The following is a 20,928-nucleotide window of genomic DNA, read 5'->3' as shown; positions in this document are numbered from 1 at the left end:
GGAGCCTGCGGGGAGGGTGTTGCCAGCCACCTCCAGAGAAAGCTCGGTCCAGAGATGCCAAGGGAAACAAGAAGCACACAGCGCTGGCCCTCAGCCAGCCTATGGGTAGCAACTCAGGACCACTTCTGAGTCTGCTTGTCATTGAAGGCGGCGCCAAGTTTTCCGCTGCACACTTTGTGTTTTTTACAGGGTCAGGGGCGCCTGCAGCCGCTACGCTAAGGGCTCCAACATGCCCCCTCGTTTACAAAAACACAGTCACAGAGAAGGAACCTGTGGCTCTGACGGGAGACTCCCTGTCCAAGGCCACAGAGCCTGGCCTCAGAGCCCACTAGAGGCTTCAAGAACCAAACTGACGAGAGGACAAGAGGAGAGATGGGGCCACAGTTTAGGGCTGGGAGAATTCGTAGAGCGATGCTGAGGCAGGCGTGGAGCCTGGAGGTGGGGATGAAGGTCTGGCCCCAGGCAGGGTGGAGGGGCTGTGGGAAGTGAGGAATGCTGGGGGCCAGCCCCGGGGCCCGCTGGAGTGCAGCAGGGGGCTCCATGGCCCTCCCACAGCCTGTCCTCACCCAACCGTTCAGAGCTCTTCACGGGGCGTGTCTGTCTCCTCGGGCCACAAGAGGAGGCGTGGAGGAACGGCCGCTCAGGCCTTATAGGGGTTCTGCACCTCCGCCAGCCTGTTCCTCGTGGGCATCGCAGCTGAGACTGTAGCCGGGAAAGGGTAGTAACCGAGAGTAGCTGACCTCCAACCACCACTTCCAAGGCCCTGCTGGGCACGGGGTGACCCCACCATGGCTCAGAAGTGGACCCTGTCCGAATAACAAGAAGGTGTGGGTGTGCGGGTGGTCGCTGGAGGGCGGAGGATGGCTACACAGGCCCCTGGAGGGTGCGCCTCCAGAGTCTGCCCCGCCCTTTGGACCCACGAGGACCCAGCAACGCCGTCACACCCTCTTCTGTCAAGGTCCCTGCCGCTCCGCCGCTCCTTTCTCCTGGCTGGGGCTGGAGGCAGGCAGGTGTGGGGAGGGGCGGGGCCTGAGGAGGGAGGACGCCTGGTGGGCGGGGCCTGCGGGCACCTGGCACCGCCCCCCGCACGCCCCGCGGTTCCCCCGGGTCAGGGCCTCCCCCCACCGCAGCCAGCTGCCTGCCTAGCGGGGCTTGCACCCCAGGGGCGCTCCGTCCCCCGCGGCCTGGGATTTCCCAATCAGGACAGCAAAAATAAATAAATGTCTTTATAGCTCATTTTCTATAAAAAGTCGTGGCTCTCGGCGGACCCTGGGGATAGGGGATGCAAAGCGCCCCCACATGCGGCCCGCGGCTGCCGCAGAGAGCTGGGGGGATCTGGAACGGGGCCGGGGTGCAAGAAGACCCCGGCCCTGCTCCAGGTCTGGGACGCGTGCTGGGGCCCGCGGGATTTCAGCTGTGCTTTCGAACCTCTGTGCTTGGCCGAAGGGTCCCAAGGATCCACCCCGCCTTGGAGGGGGCTGCGGAAGCCCGAAGGTGTCCCCGGGCTCTGGGAGGGGCGTGTCCAACGTGTGAGAGGGGACAGAGGGGCCTCTGAAGACAACGAAGGACTGGGAGGGGGTACCCCCGACCTGAGACGTGGTAAACACACTGGCGAGCAGGGAGGCTGAGTCCGGGGACCAGGCCGCCCCTCACTGCTCCTCGGGCCCGTCGCCCCCCAGCGCCTGTTCGTAGGGGCAGGGCCGGCGGCCGAGTCCTGCAGGCTCCGCGCCAGGCCGAGGCCCCGCGGGCAGTGCCTCCTCCTCCGCGCCGTCCCCATGCTCGCCCTCCGCGTCGCTCTCATCCGAGTTGTCCTCTTCTAGGTAGCGGTAACCGCGCACCTTGTGCTGGGGCCGCGGGATGCGGGGCTGGCGAGGGGCCACGCCCCGCCGCAGCTTCTGCTCCATCCGCAGGTAGGAGACCGCCGACGCCACCAGCGTCACCAGCAGCACTGCCAGCTTAGCCTGGGCGCAGGGAGAAGGATGTCAGGGACCCGCGGCCGCCTGCGCCACGCCTTTCCCACCTAGGCCCCTCGCTAAGCTAGGCCCCTCCCTCCTCCGGGAGCCTCAACTTCTCCATTCCCTCCACCCACGCTTCCAGGGCTGCCTCCTGCAGCGGAGGCTTACATCCCAGCACTGTCCATTACAGTCGCCATGGCCCTGGGGACCTGAGTGTCCCACGCAGTAAGGGGAGAATGCCAATCCCTTTGCCTCATAGGGTGGATGTGCTGGTGTGGATAAGGTGCTGGCTACAGGCCCTGCCTTCCCAGGGCTCAGAACACTCTGTGTCCCTGACACACCCATGGGCTGTAGTGATGCTTTTCATGGGGTCTTGACTATAACCCAGTCAGAAATGATTTACATAATAGCTCAGTACATGCACACAAATCTGTGGGGGTTTTTTGTTGTGTTTGAGACGGAGTCTCTCTCTTTCACCCAGGCTGGGGTGCAATGGCACAATCTCAGCTCACCGCAACCTCCGCCTCCCGGGTTCAAGCGATTTTCCTGCCTCAGCCTACCAAGTAGCTGGGACTACAGGCACGTGCCACCATGCCTGGCTAATTTTTGTATTTTTAGTAGAGACAGGGTTTCCTCATGTTGGCCAGGATGGTCTCAATCTCCTGACCTCGTGATCCGCCTGCCTCAGCCTCCCAAAGTGCTGGGATTACAAGCCTGAGCCATCACTCCTGGCCCATACACACAAATTTGTATGCATGCTTCCTGCTATTTTCTTTTTTTAAGTCAGGATCACTCCGTTTCCCTCAGCTGTTGTGCAGTGGCATGATCACGGCTCACTGCAGCCTCAACCTTCCAGGCTCAAGCCATCTTCTCACCTCATATTCCCAAGTAGCTGGAACTACAGGCATGTGCCACACCCAGCTAATTTTTAATGTTTTTGTAGAGACAGGGTCTCCTGTGTTGCCCAGGCTGGTCTTGAACTCTTGAACTCCTGGCCTCAAGCAATCCTCCTGCCTCAGCCTCCCAAAGTGCTGGGATTACAGGCATGAGCCACCATGCCCAGCCTACTTACTGCTTTTTGTTTTGTTGTTTTGTTTTGTTGAGACAGTCTCACTCTGTCCTTCAGGCTGAAGTGCAGTGGTGCAATCTTGGCTCACTGCAACCTCCATCTCCCAAGTTCAAGCGATTCTCGTGCCTCAGCCTCCGGAGTAGCTGGGATTACAGGCACGCACCACCATGCCCAGCTAATTTTTGTGTTTTCAGTAGGCACAGGGTTTCACCATGTTACCCACGATGGTCTCGAACTCTGGACCTGAAGTGATCCTCCCGTCTGGGCTTCCCAAAGTGCTGTGATTATAGGCGTGAGCCACTGCGCTCAGCCTACTCCCTGCTATTTTTAATTCGATTTTTAAAAAAATGTTTAGCAACTGGGACTTGCTAGACTGCGCCACCATCTTTCAGACGCAGAGTATGAGGGGCCTGCTCCGCTTCAGGCCATGAAGGGAGACAGACCCAACATCTGGGGAACAGGGTACGAATCGGCCCACAGAATGGCTGTGATGCCCCCCACAGAAACCCCTCAGAGATGGGCAAACAGGCTGTGCTGAGTCGAGGGCCACCCAGTGGGCTGCAGGAATGGGGCCTTGGCTCAGAGACTGTCTTAGGAAGTTGTGGCCTTTAGGAAGCTGTGAAGCCAGGACAGGGACTAAGGAAGTACCTGTCACTGGGCATGGGGACTCCAACCCTGCCCAGCCTCACCTTCATTGGCAGGCTGGAGCCCAGGTACACGGTGAAGATGGCCACAGCCTGCCACCAGTGATAGATGGTGAAGATGAAGTCCTGTCTCTCCTTGTCTTCGTACAGGATTCCCAGGAGTGCTGCAGGCAGGCAGTACAGGGCAGGCAGGGGAGAGGTGTCACCTGGGGCCTGGGGCTGCAGTGCTCCCACCTGTGAACTTGACTAAGCCCTGTGTGGGTCCCAGCTCAGGACTGGATAGCGCCTAGAAAGCGCTGTGAGTCTGTCCTGGCCTGCCCCCTGGTGGAGGCCCTGGTCTCCACACCGCTCAGACGCTAAGCAGAAGTAAGAGCAGTTGCGCCAGGCTGTGTGGATGCAGGGGGTCCCATTCTGCGACCCATGTGTGGCCTCAAAAGAAGAAAGCTCTGTGCTCGGTCATGTCCTGTCCCCAACCCCAGGTGTGCAGTCCCAAGCGTGCAGGCGCTGTGTCTCCTCCTCAGCCGGGGCTAAAGAGATCAAACTGTTTGCTGCTGCCAAACTCTGCAAATCAAACCTGAAGGAAGCTAAGCATGGGGAGGGGGGCTTCCTTCCCAACGAGTCCTCCCAAGGGTGGGCAAAAAGAGCACTGGATTGGGAGTCAGGAGATGCACACTCGTTCTCAGAACTGTAAGGTGGAGTGAGTTGCAGGTTAAGAGGTACAGAGAGATGGACACAGATGTCGGCTCTGCGGGTGATTTGGGTACTTAACTCCCCAGAGTCACTTTTCCCAATGGTGTGATGAGCTTGTGCCTATTGTACGCTGTGTTATGAATTCTAAAGTGAGAAAGTCTGCACGGCACCTGCCAAATCACAGGAGCCACTATTAACACATCACCAGGCACCCCGGACATCCACACTCCTGTCTTGGAGCCTTGCAGGGTGATTTCATCCCACAAGGCTGCTGTGAAGGGACAAGGAGCCCCTGGGGTTCACAAGGAAGAGATGAGACGTGGAGCTGGGCAGAGGGGATGCCAGGACCAGACCCTAGACGGTACAACATGGGTCCAAGCTACCCAGGCTGGACTCTGCCCAGAGCTGCCTATCCTTGAGCAAAATGGCCAAGAGACTGTGGCACAGTGTGGGACTCCAGTCCCTACTACAAACAGAGAGGCCAAGCCAGCCCCTGCCTTGCCAACAGCATGACCTCTGCCATTCCACGCCCCCAAGGATGACGTTCAAAACTGTTTACAGGCTGGGCATGATGGCTCATACCTGTACTCCCAGCACTTTGGGAGGCCAAGGCGGGCGGATCATGAGGTCAGGAGTTCGAGACCAGTCTGGCCAATATAGTGAAACCCCGTTGCTACTAGAAAATATAAAAATTAGCTGAGCATGGTGGTGTGTGCCTGTAGTCCCAGCTACTCAGGAGTGTGAGCCAGGAGAATCGCTTGAACCCCAGAGGCAGAGGTCACGGTGAGCCAAGATTGTACCACTGCACTCCAGCCTGGGCAACAGAGTGAGACTCCATCTCAAAAAGAAAAAAATGTTCACAGCTTCAGCCCATCAGAACAGATGCTGACATGGATGCTTGGCAGGGCTGTGCCTGTGTGTTCTAGCCGTGTATCACTGTGTGTGCTCACTTGTGGGCAGGGAGCAACCTGGAACTGAACTTGGGCCCACTCACTGCCTTCTGCAAACAAGGCCCTGTTCTGCAGCAGCCCAGACCTGGGGCCTGGACTCTGGTACTGAGCAGATGGGTTGGGGCTGCATGCCGGCTCCTCTCTTTACAAAGGCCATGTCTGTATCTATGCCCTGGGTGTACACAAGGCCACTTGCTCCTGCCCATGCTCCCAGTGTCATGAAAACTATGCCAAGGTAAGCCTGTCCCGTTGTGTGAAAAAGAAGAATCCTGATATGTTTTCACGCTGTCCCTAAGGGGTGTCCACAGAGCCTCACACCTATCTTGTGCAGACACAAGATTCCACACTGACCTTCCAGTGTTGATGGGGCCTTGTGCCCACCCTGGGGTACTAACAAAATGCCCGTGGTGTGGAACTCCCATGCCTGTCTCCAGGGTGCCCAAAGAGCTACCCATCTGTCCCCACTGTGTCCATGAGATTTCTCTTCCACCCCCGGAGTGAACACAGGAAGCCCCAACTACCTCTGCCATGCCCACAGGACGCTATGTGACCACAGGACCCCATATCTGTCCCTGAGATGTCTATGTCCAGCCAACCACCGAGAGATAGACATAAAACCCCCTGCCCGCCTCCCCAGTGCCCAAAGGTATACTCACTGCTAAGTCCAGTCTTGTTCAGGGCACTGCCCACACCCCAAAGGGCAGCTGCCACATAGAGTATCCAGCTGTGTTGCAGGACCCGAGGCATGGGGGCCCAGAAAAAGAGGACGAAGGTGAGCAGCAGGTGCACTCCTGCCCCAGCCACCAGGGGCACCGGGCGTGGCAGCCACAGCCCCAGCAGGCCCAGGAAGGAGGCCGCCGAGGCACCCAAGCCGTAAGCCACGAGGAGGTAAGCCAGCCGCTCCAGCCCCACGGAGCACACTCCATAGCCCTGGGGGGACAGGGGGTGAGTGTTGGAGGCCAGACAGCCCAGGCCCCAGCCTCAGCCTCCCGACAAGAGATGCTCCTTAGGCCACGCCCTGCCCTCCCTCAACTGCCTGACCTCCCTCCAAGGCTCAGGGTAAGGTGCTGAGGTCACGGTGAGAAAATGCTTGGGGTGTCACCATGAGCTGACTTTGTGTTTGCTCTCCCATTTCAATTCAGAGAAAATAAAAAACTTACCCAAGGTAAAGGGGGGATGGGGGCAACAGAGAGAAGAGAAAGCAGGAGGGGAATATTTGGGACATATGTATACACACTTAGACACATAATTAAAAATTATTCCTTGTTTAATTCAAATTTACCTGGCTATCTTGTCTTTTATTGGGCAATCCTTGCAGTACTTACCAAGGCGATACCAGTGCAGGCAAAGAGCACCTCGAAGCCGCTGTAGATAAAGAAAGGCACGAGGTGGCGCAGGCGGTAGTCACGCACGTGCTTGAAGGGCAGCTGGAAGATGTTGCCCCAGCCCACGCTGCGCAAATCGATCTCCTCCGTGGGCCGGTAAGCGGCGCCGCACAAACCCAGCACCTGCGAATCCTTGACTTGAAGGGGCGGCCAGCCAGGCCGAGAGCCAGGCCCAGACCCAGGCCTGGCCTCCAGGCTTCAGTCCCGCCCTTCAGATGCACCACAAACCTGGGCCTTGCCCCAGCGCGCGGCCCCGTCTTCTAGCCCTCGGCCCCGCCCCTCAGACACACCCACAGCCCTTGGATTTGCCTCGGTCCAGCCCAAGGCCCCGCCTCCCAGCCCAGGGCCCCGCCCCCCAGACGCACCCATAGGCCCTGGCCTGGCCTCAGCCCAGCTCAAGGTCCCGCCTCTCACCACAAAGCCACGCCTCTGCATTCCCAAAGACTGTGGTCTTGCCTCCCAGCCCAAGGTCCCATCGCCTCTCCCTCACATACACACACTTCACAACTCACAATCAGACAAACCCATAGACTTCAGTCGTTTCTCAGCCCCGCCTTCCAGGCTAGCCCCCGCCCCCTCGGACACACCCACAGACTTCGGCCCCGCCTCCCAGCGCTAGGCCCCGCCCTGACACAGCCACAGATTTGGCCTCGTCTCCCAGCTCCATCGCCAGGCTGCAGCCGTGCCCGGGTTTGAGCCACACCTTCCAGCCCTGGACCCTGGGTCCCACCGCCAACCCCCTCACAGGTCTCAGTCAGTCCTCTAAGATCTTGTCTCCAGCTCGAAACTGTGACCAATCCTGTTCCCACCTCCCGCTGGCCTCTGGATTCCCACCCCTGCCTCGGACCACAGGCCTCAGCCCCACCTCCGAGCCTCATGGCCCTCCGCAGGACTCAGCCCTAGCTCCCCAACTCAGATCGCGCCCCCAGGCCTACCGCCCGCCCCGAGGTCACAACCCAACCTGGCCACGCCAACCGGTCCAGACGCTTTCTCTCGGACTCGGTCCCCAGACCCCCGAGTTCTAGTTCAATGACTCTCTCCTGCCCCCATCCCGGGCCGCACCAGCAGCATGGCCAGGAAGGCCACCGCCATGAGCACGCTCTCCACCACAATGAGGTTTCCACTCCGCGGGAGAGTCCGCAGAACCGTCTTGTTGAAGCCGCTGAGGATGCCCTGGCTGTTGGTGCCTGGGAAGGGTGGAGGTGGGGGCACTGTGAGGAGGGAGTAGGGCACACCGTCAATCCAGCCACCAGAAAATGCAGCCCAGCGGGGCGCAGCGGAGGGGCAGGAGAGTGCGGGAAAGGGCAGGGCTCCTTCCAGGGCAGTTTGGAGGTTAGGGCCACTGGGGCTAGGTGTGCCACGGGAGAGGGGCATCTTTCCCCTCCTTCCCACTCTATTGCCACGAGGCTCAGTTGACCTCACATTTCCATACACACCCCCTTCACTGACTGAGCTGTGACTGTTAGCTTGGCCCCAAGAGATATCTTACTGGTAGCCTCAACCCAGATGACGCCTCCTCCAGGCAGTCTTCCCTGCCCATCCACTATCCTGGCTGGGTCAGATGTCCTAACTACAGACTCCTACAGGGCCCTGTACCTTGCCCACCAGAGCCATGGGGCGCTGGGCTAGCCCCGAATACTGTGAGTGAGGGCCCAGTGTCTGCTGGGGAAGTAAGCAGGCTTTGAGGACTCCTCCCCCACCCCCATAAGCACTAACCGCAGCTCTGCACGTTGTACAGCGTGTGGTTCAGGTCATACAGGTAGTGGTTCAGGAAATAAATCATGGGCAGCTGGGCGCAGGCGAAGCTCAGCTGTGGACACAAGGGCAGTTGGGACCAGACTCAGGCACACAGCCAGGCAGGGGACACAGGCATGGTCTGGGGAGGGGTCTAGGGGCAGACTTTGGGGAACAGGGGCCTTCCCAGTTCCAGGAATAGCCTGGTTACGAGGCTGCCCAGTGAGGAAGATCTCCTCCTGGCCAGCAATGTGGACAGGGACGGATGAAGTCTCGTCTCCATGGACGAGCAAGCTGGAGTGGGCTCAGGAAAGGAAGATGGGCAGCCTGGGAAGCATAGCAAGACCCCATCTCTACAAAAAATAAAAAATTAGCCAGGTGTGGTAGCATACGCATGTGATGCCAGCTACTGAGAAGGCCGAGGTAGGAGGATCACTTGAACCAAGGAGTTCAAGGTTGCAGTGAGCCATGACTGCACTCCAGCCTGGGCAACAGAGCAAGACCCTGTCCGCTCCTCCGTACAAAAAAAGAAAGAAAAAGAAATGAAGGGCAGATACAGGGTTGCGCACATGTAGTCTCAGCTACTTAGGAGGCCAAGGTGGGAGGATCACTGGAGCCCAGGAGTTCAAAGCCAGCTGGGCAACTTGGTGAGAACAAGTCTCTTAAAAATAATAATAGCCCAGCGCGGTGGCTCACGCCTGTAATCCCAGCACTGTGGGAGGCCGAGGCAGGAGGATCACCTGAGGTCGGGAGTTTGAGAACAGCCTGACCAACATGGAGAAGCCCCCTCTCTACTAAAAGTACAAAATTAGCTGGGCGTGGTGGTTCATGCCTGTTACCCCAGCTATTCGGGAGGCTGAGGCAGGAGAATCGCTTGAACCCGAGAAGGAGAGGTTGCAGTGAGCTGAGATCATGCCATTGCACTCCAGTGCTTAACTCTATCTCAAAATAATAACAACAATAAAAGAGAGGAAAGTGGGACTAGAGGGTTGAGAGTGTGGGGTGGGCTCCACTGTGTGGGCCTGCCCCTGCCACCCGGCAATGCCCACGTGGCACTCACGTGGAAGAAGCTGTAGAAGATGGCTTGGAAGACCAGGAGATAGGGCGCGTGGGAGCCCCGTGGAGGGCGCTGCCTCGGCTCCTGCCCATCCTGCTCCTTGTAGTGGGAGTACTCGTGGTACTTCTGCGCCATCCTGGACCACAAAGGAGAGAAGGCTCTCCCTAGCCCAACCTGTGCCATTCCTGAGTGTCCTGCACCCAGAGCTAGGGTCAGACCAGCCCCAGTGTCTCACAGACAGGGAAACTGAGGCCCAGAGGGCAGAAGGGACTTGCCCGTGGTCCCCCAGCCAAAGTCGGCAATAAAGTGGAGGTTTGGCCAGGTCTTCAGCCTCCTGCTCCACTGCCCACAAGGCTCACCTGGTGATGTAGTTGCCCATGGAAGCCCAAAGAGGCACGATGGCCATGCCCAGGGCCACAGCCGAGGGCACAAGCGTGTAGTAGCGCTCCCAGTAGTTGGTGGAGACAAAGAGGGCGTAGATGCCCACAGCCAGGAACATCATCCACTTGGTTCCGAAAAACCTGCAGACAGTGGGAGAGATGCTAGCACCACGGCCTGCCAGACGTGTGGCCTGAAGCCAAACACAGCCACCACTGCAGGTCCCAGCTCACAGGGCTACGTGAGGTAGAGGGAGTAGAGGGCCCTGAGATGGAATCTCAGATACAGACTTGCTGAGTGGCCGCGGGCAAGCTACTGTACTCAGTTTTCCCAGCTGTGATATGGGCCCAGACCCCAAACCACAGGCCTCTCATCACCGCTGTGAGGATGGAGAGCGGCCCATTGGAATAACCAGCCCTCATTCGTGTTCTAGGATCTCTGACTCTCCCATTCCCCCTTCTCCTCCCAAGCTTGTGTACTGTGGCTGCAGGGCCCAGGGACACCTCCCAGGGGCTTGACTCAGGCAGGGAGAAGAGGGAGGAAGAGGCCCCACTGCTGGAGCTGCAGAGCCCAGTCCTGGCGTCCTGGCCTCCAGACCATCGCTCTTATGGTCCACAGAGGTCAGTCGGGAAGTTTCCTCTTCTCTGGGTCTGGGAAAGGGTCACACAGTGACAACAGAAGGGTCTTGGTGAGTGACAGGCTGAGGGCCCAATCGGGCCATGGAGGCTGATCAGGCCACACACCGCTCCTGGTATCTTCGGGTTTTCTGTATTTGTGCTCCTTAAGTAAAACTGTGCATTCACCACTGGTGAGGATGTGATTTAAAAGTGGCACATAAGAGGCTGGGCACAGCGGCTCATGCCTGCAATCCCAGCACTTTGGGAGGTGGAGTGGGTGGATCACCTGAGGTCAGAAGTTTGAGACCAGCGTGACCAACATGATGAAACCCTGTCTATTAAAAATACAGGGCCAGGCACGGTAACGCACACGTGTAATCCCAGCACTTGGGGAGGCCGAGGTAGGCGGATCAAGAGGTCAGGAGATCGAGACCAGCCTGGCCAGCATGATGATACCCCATCTTTACTAAACATACAAAAAATTAGCTGGGCCTGGTGGCGCACGCCTGTAGTCCCAGGTACTCCAGAGGCTGAGGCAGGAGAATTGTTTGAACCCACTGCAGTGAGCTGAGATCAAGCCACTGCACTCCAGCCTGGGCAACAGAGCGAGACTCCATCTCAAAAAAAAAAAATACACAAATTAGCCAGGTGTGGTGGTGCGCACCTGTAAGCCCAGCTACTTAAGAGGCTGAGGCAGGAGAATCACTCGAACCGAGGAGACAGAGGTTGTAAGAGGTCACACTGAGCCGAGATCACACCACTGCACTCCAGCCTGGGCGACAGAGACTGCATCTCAAAAAAAAAAGTGGCATATATAGTCAGCAGTCATGCACACTGGCATAACGGTCAGTGTGCATGACTGGCATATAGTTAGCGGTCACGCACACTGACATGGGGTGAACATGTGGACTTAAGTCCCTCTGCCAGGTTCAGACCTCCAGCCTGCCAGTTACTGCCTGTGGGACCTAGGCGAGTTGCTTAACATCATGGTTTCTTCATGTCTAAGATAAGGGCAGCGTCTTCAAATTCTTGAGAATGAAATTGCACTTATGAAGTGCCCAGCACACAGGAGACAAGAGTTCACTGCTATTAGTAAAAGTGATAGGTTTCAAAAGCCATAAACGCTTTCGTATGGCTTTGACCTAGTAAAGACATTGTTGAAAAATTATCCTAGGAAAAATAACTTTAAAAAATGAGGGAAGTGCTGGGCGCAGTGGCTCACACCTGTAATCTCAACACTTTGGGGCACTGAGGTGGGTGAATTAGAGACCAGCCTGAGCAATACGGCAACACCCCATTGCTACAAATCATTTAAAAATTAGCCAGGTGTGATGGCATGTGCCTGTAGGCACAGTTACTTCGGAGGCTGAGGTGGGAGGATTGCTTGAGCCTGACGTGTGTGAGGGTTGAGGATCCAGTGAGCTGTGTTCGTGCCACTGCACTCTAACCTGGCTGACGTAGTGAGACCCTGTCTCAAAAAAATAATAATAAAATAAACACATAATTTAAAAAGAAGGAAACAGCTGCAAGCACAGAAGGTGTTGCAATGTCCAGTTCTGAGCCACATGGTTCCTCATCTGCAGAAGATGCTACCATTGCAAAGTCCTAACTGTGAAGGCTGTAGAGGAGGCTAAGACATGGTCAGTGGAAAGAAGGTAGCAAGCACTGGGCACGGCGGCTCACACCTGTAATCCCAGCACTTTGGGAGGCCGAGGCAGGGGATCACTTGAGGCCAAGAGTTCAAGACCAGCCTGGCCAACAAGGTGAAACCCCATCTCTACTAAAAGTATAAAAATTAGCTAGGTGTCAGGGTGGGCGCCTGTAATCCCAGCTACTCGTGGGACTTCGGCAGGAGAATCGCTTGAGGCTGGGAGGCAGAGCCTGCAGTGAGCCAAGATCGAGCCACTGCACTGTAGCCTGGGTGACAGAGCAAGACTGCCTCAAAAAAAAAGTAAGTAAGCAAAAGTGAACCTTGCCTGTTTATATATGCACACACACAGGCGTGTCCGTGCACACACATGTGCTCTGGGGACAAGTGTGTGAATGTAGCCCACGCATGCTGGTGGGACAGCACGAGCCGCCGGTTCCCTGGAGGCTTAGGCAGGGTTTCTTTTGTGTGATTTCAGTTATTGTTATCCTTTTTTTCTTTTTTTTTGAGACCAAGTCTAGTTCTATTGCCCAGGCTGTGGCATGATCGCAGCTCACTGTAATCTCTGCCTCCTGGGTTCAAGCAATTCTCCTGACTCAGCCCCCTGAGTAGCTGGGATTACAGGCACCTGCAATCACGCCTGGCTAAGTTTTTTGAATTTTTAGTAGAGACGGGGTTTCACCATGTTGGTCAGGCTGGTCTCGAACTCCTGACCTCATGATCTGCTCTCCTCGGCCCCCCAAAGTGCTAGGATTACAGGCATGAGCCACCTCGGCCAGCCCAGCTATACTTTAATCCTGCTTGTGCAACTGGAGATTTTTTAAATCTTCAAATTTATTAAAAATGGAGTTTTTGGGTTTTTTTAAGATGAGGGAACTCAAATTCGCCCTTTGAGACCATTTGTCCACTGGTCCTCAGGTCCCATCAGGGAGGGCGCTGTGGACGGGTGACAGGAGGCTGGACCACATACCTCCAGGGCTCCAGCCAGGCTTCTGTCCCTGAGAAACACCCGCTCAGCACCAGTCACAGTCACTGGGCCAGGCATGGGTGCCTGGACTTTGCTGACCCATCAGAAACCACTAACTCCACAGCCCCAAAACCCAGAGGGCCACAGTAGCTCTGAGAGGCTTCCGAGGACCACGGGGAGGTTGGCCACGTGGGGCCCAGGCAAGCTGGGAGGGAGCTCAGTCCATGAAAATCTGTGGCTGGAAACCAAATGTGCCCAGAGGCAAAGTTCCTGTTTTCTTCCCCAAATCCAAGTTTCACCCCCTTCACCCTCAGGCTTCTGGGTAGAAAAAGCCTCTCGCCTGCCCCCTCCCACCACAAACACCCCGGCAGCTGGGCACCTCCTGGCCCGCCGGCCTCCGCACCCCTCCGGAATCGGGGTGCCCACCTGATGAGCACCGGCGTGTAGAGCAGGGCGGCGATGGGCGTCACGTTGATGCCCATGAGCATCTTGCTGTCGATGTCGGGCAGCCCCATGTTGCCGTACTTCACCTCGCGGTAGGTCTCGTCGTAGTGCAGGATCAGCTGCATCTGCAGCAGGCCTGGGGACGCGACCCGGAGCGCGTGGAGCGGGCAGCCTGGGTCTGGGCGCCGCCGAGCGGGAGCCGGCACGCAGGCCTCGCGGGGAGCTCCAGCCCCAAAGGCATCCCCGCTGGCAGCGCCCCCCAGGACAGCGGGGGGTCCCGGGCCGCGCCTCGCCTTCTGCCAGCCCCTCGGGTAACGGAGCCCACACCCCGACCCGCCGGGCTCCGCGGGCCTCCAGTCCCGAAGGCGGCGGGTCTGTCCCGGAGCCCGCCCCCCACACACACCGAGGCTCTGGCTGGGACCCGGGACGCTGCGCCGCTCGACCCCCACCCACCCCGCCGTGGGCGTCCGCGGCTGCCGCTGCGAGGGCGGCGGAGGGGAAGTGAGAGCGCGCGGGAAGCGGCGGCCCGCGGTTTCTGTTTCTCCGGCCGGGCTGGGAGCGGGCGGGGCGGCCCCGGGTCCCCGCGGGCACCTACCCAGGTAGACGCCGTAGGTGAGCATGCCCCCCGCGCTGGCCGCCAGCACGTTCTTGAGCACGCCCAGGCGCTTGCGGCGGTAGTAGCGGCGCTCCTCCTCCTCCTCGTTGTAGTTGGGGTACGCGCCCACCAGCTCGTCCAGCTGCGGGCCACGCACGCCGCTCGCACCCCCGCTCGCGCCCCGAACCCGCGCCTCCCCGGGGGCCGCCGCCCCCCGGCCCGCCCCCGCCCCCGCCCTGGAAACCCTGGCCCGCCGGGGACCCCCTCCCCTCGCGCTCAGAGTCCCGGCTCACCGGGGCCTCGGGCCCATCTGGGACCCCGAGCCGGTCCTCGTCTTCTTGAGACGCCGAGGCTCCAGCCATCGGGTAGAGCGGCGGCTCCGCCTCCATGGCCCGAGCGACTACGGACTCACGGCGGTGGCCCCGGAGCCCCTACGACCGCCCGGCCACTTCCTCCCGGGGGCCGTGACCTGCCCCCGCCCCGCCCTGTCCCGCCCCGTCCCGCCCCGCGGGCCGCCTCCTCCAGGACAAGTGTGCGAGTGAGCGCGCGCGCGCGTGCGTGTGTGTATGTGTGTGCGCGTGTGCAGAGGCGTGCCTGTGTGTGCCCTCCTGGGTGTGAGGTACGAGTTCGAATCCCTGCTCAGCCACTTCCTGGCCCTGTGACTTTAGGAATTAACTCCATTTCTTTGAGCCTCATTTTCCTCGATTGCAAAACAGAAATACTTGGCGCTATCCCTGGGGCCATGGCGGAATTATTGAGTTAATCCAAAGCCTTGAGAAAGTGCCAGGTCCATCTTAAGCTCCCCTCAGGGTTTCCTGAGTCATCCCAGCTCCACCTCCAGGCCTGCTGTTATGGCTCTTCAAAGAGCCCTGCAGGGACACTAGTGTCACCAGTTGGACCACACCTCCCACGCAGGACACTACAGCCAGAGCCCACCTCCCATGTCCCCATCCTGCTCCAGTTTGGGCTGTGCAAATGGGAGCTTGGGTGGGGTCTTGGGAGGTGGACTACATGGGGAGCCCTGCCACCGCCCTGCAGTGGGGCCCAGAGGTGCCTGTCCCCGTCCCACTGGGCACCGGATCCAGGGCTGTCACAGGAGCCCGTGGTGGGGCCACACTCTAAAGCACTGGTTGGCTGTCCACCTGCTTGGAACCACCGGGCCACTTTTGAAAATATACAGAAAATATTCTGATTCTCTCGCCCCCGGTTCCTTCTGGTTTGAATGCTCTTCTTCCTGCTCCTCCCAGGTGCCTTCCTTCCCACTCAGCTCTCAGAAACAAGAGGCCGTCCCTGCAGAGAATGCAGCCCCTCCACTTCCCTTCTGGATTTCTGTGCCCTCCCAGTGCAACCCCTTCTGCCCACTGCTCTCCAGGCACATCCTCCCACATGCAGAGGATGGCGCTGGGCACTGACTGAGTGATCAATACCTGTGACTGGACGGATGCATGAGTGACTGGATGACACCTCCCGCTCCCCGAGGATTGCTGGGAAAGTGGAGGGACCAGGGAGGGAGGCGTGAATCTGCAGCAGCTTCAGGCGTCCAGGAGGTAGAAATTTCTCCAGGCGATGATACTCAGGTGCAGCTGTGGGGAACAGACAGCAGGATTGATGCAGGCGAGCGGCTGGAAGTGAGAGATAGGAAAGGAGCAGCAGAGGGCCGGAGGCGCAGGGGCAGGCAGGAGGCGGGAGAGAAGCGCTACAGTGGGGCTGTTCTCAGAGAGCAGATGCCGGCGTCATCACACAGCAAAATGAGAAAGTGCGATTCTCCTGCCTCAGCCTCCTGAGTAGCTGAGATTACAGGTGTGCGCCCCCACACCAGGCTGATTTGTGTATTTTTAGTTTAGCCAGGGTTTCGCCACGTTGACCCAGGCTGGTCTCAAACTCCTGACCTCAGGTGATCCACCTGCCTCAGCCCTCCGGAGTGCTGGGGTTACAGGCGTGAGCCACCATGCCTGACCTTTTTTCTTTTTGAGACAGGGTGTCACTGTGCCACCCAGGCTGGAGTGCAGTGGTTGATCAACATACTGCATCCTGGACCTCCTGGACTCAAGTGATCTTCCCAGCCTCCCACGTAGCTGGGACTACAGGTGCTCAGCCCTGCATCCAGCTAATTTTGTATTTTTTGTAGAGACCAGGCCTCACTATGTTGCTCAGGCTGGTCTCAAATGCCTGGGCTCAAGTGATCCTCCCGCCTCAGCCTCCCAAAGCGCTGGGACTACAGGAGTGAGCCACCACAGCTGGCTCATAGTTACTTCTTGGATACTGACCTTCGTAGATATTGCAGGATTACTGTGAGCTCCTGGTCCACGCCTAGAAATGAGGTTACTCTATAGTTTGAGGTTCCAGAGTTATTTAATTTAAACCTTATTACTTGTGGACTACTTCTGTGGTCTGTTTGTAGCTTTTATTTTATTTTAAGACCAAATGTTTCTCCGTCACCCAGGCTGGAGTACAGTGGCATTATCTTGGCTCACTGCAGCCTCTGCCTCCCAGGTTCAAGCAATTCTCCTGCCTCAGCCTCCCAAGTAGCTGGGATTAGAGGTATGAGCCAACACATTCTACTAATTTTTCTATTTTTGGTAACGAGAGGGTTTCGCTATGTTGGTCAGGCTGGTCTCAACCTCCTGGCCTCAAGTGATCCACCCACCTCGGCCTCCCAAAGTGCTGGGATTTCAGGTGTGAGCCACGGTGCCCAGCCTGTTTGCAGCTTTTAATTTTACATTGTTTTATTAAAATTCATTTCATTTTTTTAAAAACCCAACACAAAGAATACAAACACAAACATCCCGTTTAGTAAGGAGCAGCTTGGGTCTTTCTAAGGTCCCACATGGTGGCACCGTATGAATTTGGAACACAAGCGCTTTCAGCCTCAGCTTAGCAAGAAAAAAGCACCCCCGGAGCTGTGCAGACGTGGAGTTGGGATGTGACTGCCCCAGAAGACAAGAGCTTTCAGACACCTGAGCACCAGGACTCCTTGCCTTTGGCTTCTGATTAGATTCGGCCAGTGGGGAGCGAAGGCAGAAGCCGAGGTCGGCTCTCACTGCCTGCCCGGGGCTCTGGAGGCACTCTTGGCAGAGACCCGACTCCTGTATGGTCCCAGTGCCCGAAGAGTGGGCCCCCACAAGCTTCTCAGTTTCCCTGGGGGATCCCAATCCTCTGGGGCCTGGTGACAGCTCTTCCTCCCTGTGTCCCTCTAGGCCTGGGGGTGGTGGCAGTTGCTATGGCTGCCCATCCTGCACTCTTCCGTCACCTGCGCTGTGCCACCAATTCTCGCACTCAGTGTCTCCTGCTCAAAACACCTGGAGAGGGCTGGGCGAGGTGGGACTGCATGCCTGCAGTCCCAGCACTTTGGGAGGCCAAGGAGGATCACATGAGCTCAGGAGTTCAAGACCAGCCTGAGCAACATAGTGGGACCCCCATCTCTACAAAAAATTTCAAGAATTAGCCTGGTGTGGTGGTGCATACCTGTAGCCCCAGCTACTCGGGGGTCTAAGGTGGGAGAATTGCTTGAGCCCAGCAGGATGAGGCAGCAGTGAGCCAAGATGGCACCACTGCACTCCAGCCTGGGTGACAAAGTGAGACCTTCACACACACACACACACACACACACACACACACAGCCCTTTAGCGCATTAAACCCTGAGTGATACATCCCTCTCCAGAAAGGATGTGGGGTTTTTTGTTTGCTTGTTTTGGGTTTTTTTTTTCTGAGACAGAGTCTCGCCATGTCACCCAGGCTGGAGTGCAGTGGCGCCATCTCAGCTCACTACAACCTCTGCCTCCCAGATTCAGGCGATTCTCCTGCCTCAGCCTGCCAAGTAGCTGGGATTACAGGAGTGTGCCCATCACACCCAGCTAATTTTTTGTATTTTTAGTAGAGACAGGGTTTCACCATGCTGGCCAGGCTTGGTCTCGAACTCCTGACCTCATGATCCACCCACCTCAGCCTCCCAAAGTGTTGGGATTACAGGCGTGAGCCACCGCGCCCCACCAGAAAGGACGTTTTTAAGGTGGCTTATGGAGCTGCATTTGGGGAGCCTGGAGACTACCTAAGAGGCTGACATGGCCCAGATAAATGCACCAGTGTGACTTGCGGGACAGAGATCTGAGCAGGGCCGGCACCCCCGACAACCCATCCAGGCTGCCAGAGGGCACAGCCATAGCCCCAGGAAGGGGCAGCCAGATCCCCTCTCACTGTCTGCCAATTTTCCATATAATAAGGCTTTACTTTCATTTTGAAAATCATCGATGTTCCTTGCAGGAAAGCAAGCAGAAGAGAATAAATGCTGCTCTCAATTGGAACTCCCTGAAACAACATCGTGGAATATTGTGACCTTCATTGCACTGACATAGTAGCCAGCTGGGCAGCCCCCACGATTCACTGAACACCACTTCCCCCGCATGGATGCGAGTCCATGGTATGTTAAACATTAAAGCCAGTGGGGTTGACAATCAGCGAGGCTGGCTCACAGGATGTTGGAAGGTCCCCAGGTTGGGGCGCGCCAAGGGCTCTGGCCAGTGCCTGGCACAGTAAATGTCCAGGTGGCTGCTGCCTTCCACTGAGACTTGAGGCTTCCGAGAGTTGGGGGCAAGGGGCTCACCCAGAGCTGAAGACCCCAGCCCATTTCTGTGCGTGGGTTCCAGGCGCCTTAGAAGGACCGTGGGCCAGGGAGCCAGGCCGGGCCGCATTTGGATCCCCACGTGTCCTTGTCACTGTGTGGCCCAGCTGGAAAGCACAGTCAATCATGTCTGGGAATTGTGAAAATTGTGTGAAGTGTCTGCATACAGTAGGTGCTCAGTAAAGGTTTGTTGAGTTCGTAAATGAATGAGTGACCTGCATTCACCGTTGCCTGTGAGTTCTGGCTGTGTCCTGGGTCCGGTGACCCTGCAGCCTCTCACTTTGCCTCTCCGAGGAGCCAGGGTGGGTCCAGGGCCTCGGGGCCAAGGCCTGGGGCAGCTACTTCCTCAGGAGGGCAGGGATAGGGGCAAGGGGACGTTCACATGCTCTGAGTGCCTGCTGAGCACAAGGCGCCCTGTTGGTGCCTTCAGACCAGCTCTCACTTCACCCTCGAAGCAGCTCTGTGAGGCAGGCAGAGTCAGCCCCATTTTACAGCTGGAGAAAATGAGGCCCAGTGAGGGGATGTGACTTGCTCAAGGTCACTCGTGGGCAGGTGAGGCAGCAAGATGCTCTCGGGCAGGTCTGAGGCCCTGTGAGCCAGGCTCAGGGGTATGTATCTGAGAAGTGAGGGAATGAATGAATGAATGATTCCACCTGATGCCATGCTCGTGCCCAGCCCACACTCCTGTCCTGGCATTTAGCATGAGGGAGTGAATGAATGAATGAATGAATGATTCCACCTGATACTATGCTCGTGCCCAGCCCACACTCCTGTCCTGGGTCTAGATGGTAGCTCTGAGACCCCTCCAGAGGGGTAGAGGCACTTGGAATGGTCACAGTTCTGGGCCCACGTGCATGGAATGACTTGTGACCTCACAATCACTTGGGTACGTACTTCTTACACATCCCCAATTTGTGGATGGGAAGGCAGAGGCACAGGGGTTAAGGCACTAACCTAGGTCACACGGGTAAGTGACAGGACCAGGATTTGAGCCTCGATCTCACACTTGACGCCCTCCGTGCCAGATGCTGAGCTAAGTGCTCACCCAACCCTGTCATTTACCCACAGACACCCCCAGAACTATAGTCAGCCCCATTTTCACACGGGAATACCAAGGCCCAAAGAGGGGAAGCATCAGCCCAGGGAGAAGGAGTCATGGCAGGCAGGTTGGGTGCTGTCTGGCCCAGAGCCTGGAGCCCTGAGCTCCCCTCCACCCTCCCCACTTGGCTGGCCTGGGCCTCGGCAGAGCCCCCACCCCAGAGCTGGCTCCAAGAGTGAGTCCTCCAGGTGCCCTACCCAGAGAGCTCCCCATTTACCCTGGGGTCCCCTCAACAAGGACGGGACTCCCAGACCCCACTGAGCCTCTGGATCTTTGAGGAACAGTGAGGGGCACCTGAGCCAGAGTGGGGAGCGCCCAGCCCAGCTGGGAGGTGCATGGCATCTCAGGCGGGGAAGCCTGACTCCTGGGGCAGGCTAGGACAGGCCTCTTTGGGGGCTCTTCCCAGGTTGCATTTATGACAAGTTTAGACCCTGTGAGTTTCAGGGAATGCCTTGACAGCTCCCTGGCCAGGGAGGGGGCCCTTGGGATCCTGAAACACCCCTCCCACTTGCCAGTCCCTGCCAAGGTGGGTCTCTGATCTGCTGTGTGGCCTTAGACCAGTGGCTGCCCTCTCTGGGCCTTGCTCCCAGCTGACAGCTACAGGCTCAGCCCCCGCCCAGCCCTGCCTGGCACCCGCTCGATCTGGCTGAGCTCCAGAGAGCGCCAGGGCAGGGCTGTCACATGCTGAACCACGTGACTGGCAGCGGCTGGGGGCTCCATCCCACACAGAGGACAGGGGCTCTGCAGCCACTTGCCCCTACCCTAACTAGCTACATCCTCACGGGTCACCAGTGTGGGCGTGGCCCAGAAGACTTCACTGCCCTTCCAGGTAGGCACGGAGCTGGTGGGTGGGGGCTGTGATGAGCACCTCCCAGGTGCCAGGTTGGCCCAGAGGCCCCGGGGCCAGGAGCCAGGGAGACCCAGGGCACCAGGGAGACAGCAGCAGCACCGGGCCCAGGAAGGGGCATAAAGGAGGCTCCTCCCCACACCTGTCACCCTGTCCCCTGCCTGTCCACACCCACAGCAGCTTGGACATCACCCCCCCAGCGTGCTGGCTTTGACAGGTATACCCAGGGT

The 20,928-nt window shown here is 58.0% G+C and overlaps 2 protein-coding genes across 3 annotated transcripts in view; one reads left to right on the top strand and one right to left on the bottom strand.

The window, feature by feature from the left end:
• Window positions 1–1,217: 1,217 nt before the first annotated feature.
• On the bottom strand, window positions 1,218–14,614 carry UNC93B1 (unc-93 homolog B1, TLR signaling regulator). The gene is made up of 11 exons (XM_032282609.1): window positions 14,427–14,614; window positions 14,134–14,275; window positions 13,521–13,674; window positions 9,844–10,005; window positions 9,488–9,620; window positions 8,410–8,503; window positions 7,756–7,880; window positions 6,634–6,816; window positions 5,965–6,238; window positions 3,714–3,832; window positions 1,218–1,961 (listed from the first exon to the last, which is right to left on the bottom strand). Exons 1-11 carry the CDS (start codon window positions 14,520–14,522, stop codon window positions 1,650–1,652), a joined length of 1,794 nt encoding a protein of 597 aa, XP_032138500.1. The 5' UTR covers window positions 14,523–14,614; the 3' UTR covers window positions 1,218–1,649.
• Window positions 13,542–20,928, top strand: part of ALDH3B1 (aldehyde dehydrogenase 3 family member B1) — a 27,883-nt gene continuing 20,496 nt past the window's right edge. The window contains exons 1-2 of one of the 2 annotated variants that reach the window (XM_032282611.1): window positions 13,542–13,630; window positions 18,395–18,551. In XM_032282611.1, coding sequence (XP_032138502.1) covers window positions 18,535–18,551 — 17 coding nt within the window. In that variant the 5' untranslated portion in view covers window positions 13,542–13,630; window positions 18,395–18,534. Of the gene's footprint in view, window positions 13,631–18,394; window positions 18,552–20,527; window positions 20,681–20,928 lie in introns of those variants that run through there. The other variant, XM_032282613.1, reaches the window with a different exon arrangement.

This window comes from Sapajus apella, unplaced genomic scaffold (genome assembly GCF_009761245.1).
Source record: "Sapajus apella isolate SASKATOON/1434 unplaced genomic scaffold, GSC_monkey_1.0 scaffold14, whole genome shotgun sequence".
In the NCBI taxonomy this organism is placed as follows: Eukaryota; Metazoa; Chordata; class Mammalia; order Primates; family Cebidae; genus Sapajus; species Sapajus apella.
Note: the sequence above shows the minus strand (reverse complement) of the source record. Positions and strands in the feature narration are given on the sequence as shown.

Coding starts and splice junctions, on each gene's coding strand:
- UNC93B1 (XM_032282609.1), bottom strand. CDS start 14,522: ATGGAGGCGGAGCCGCCGCTCTACCCGATGGCTGGAGCCTCGGCGTCT. Junction 13,675..14,133: donor CACCTACGGCGTCTACCTGG/GTAGGTGCCCGC, acceptor TCGCGTCCCCAG/GCCTGCTGCAGATGCAGCTG. Junction 7,881..8,409: donor GTACAACGTGCAGAGCTGCG/GTTAGTGCTTAT, acceptor CACCCTTCCCAG/GCACCAACAGCCAGGGCATC.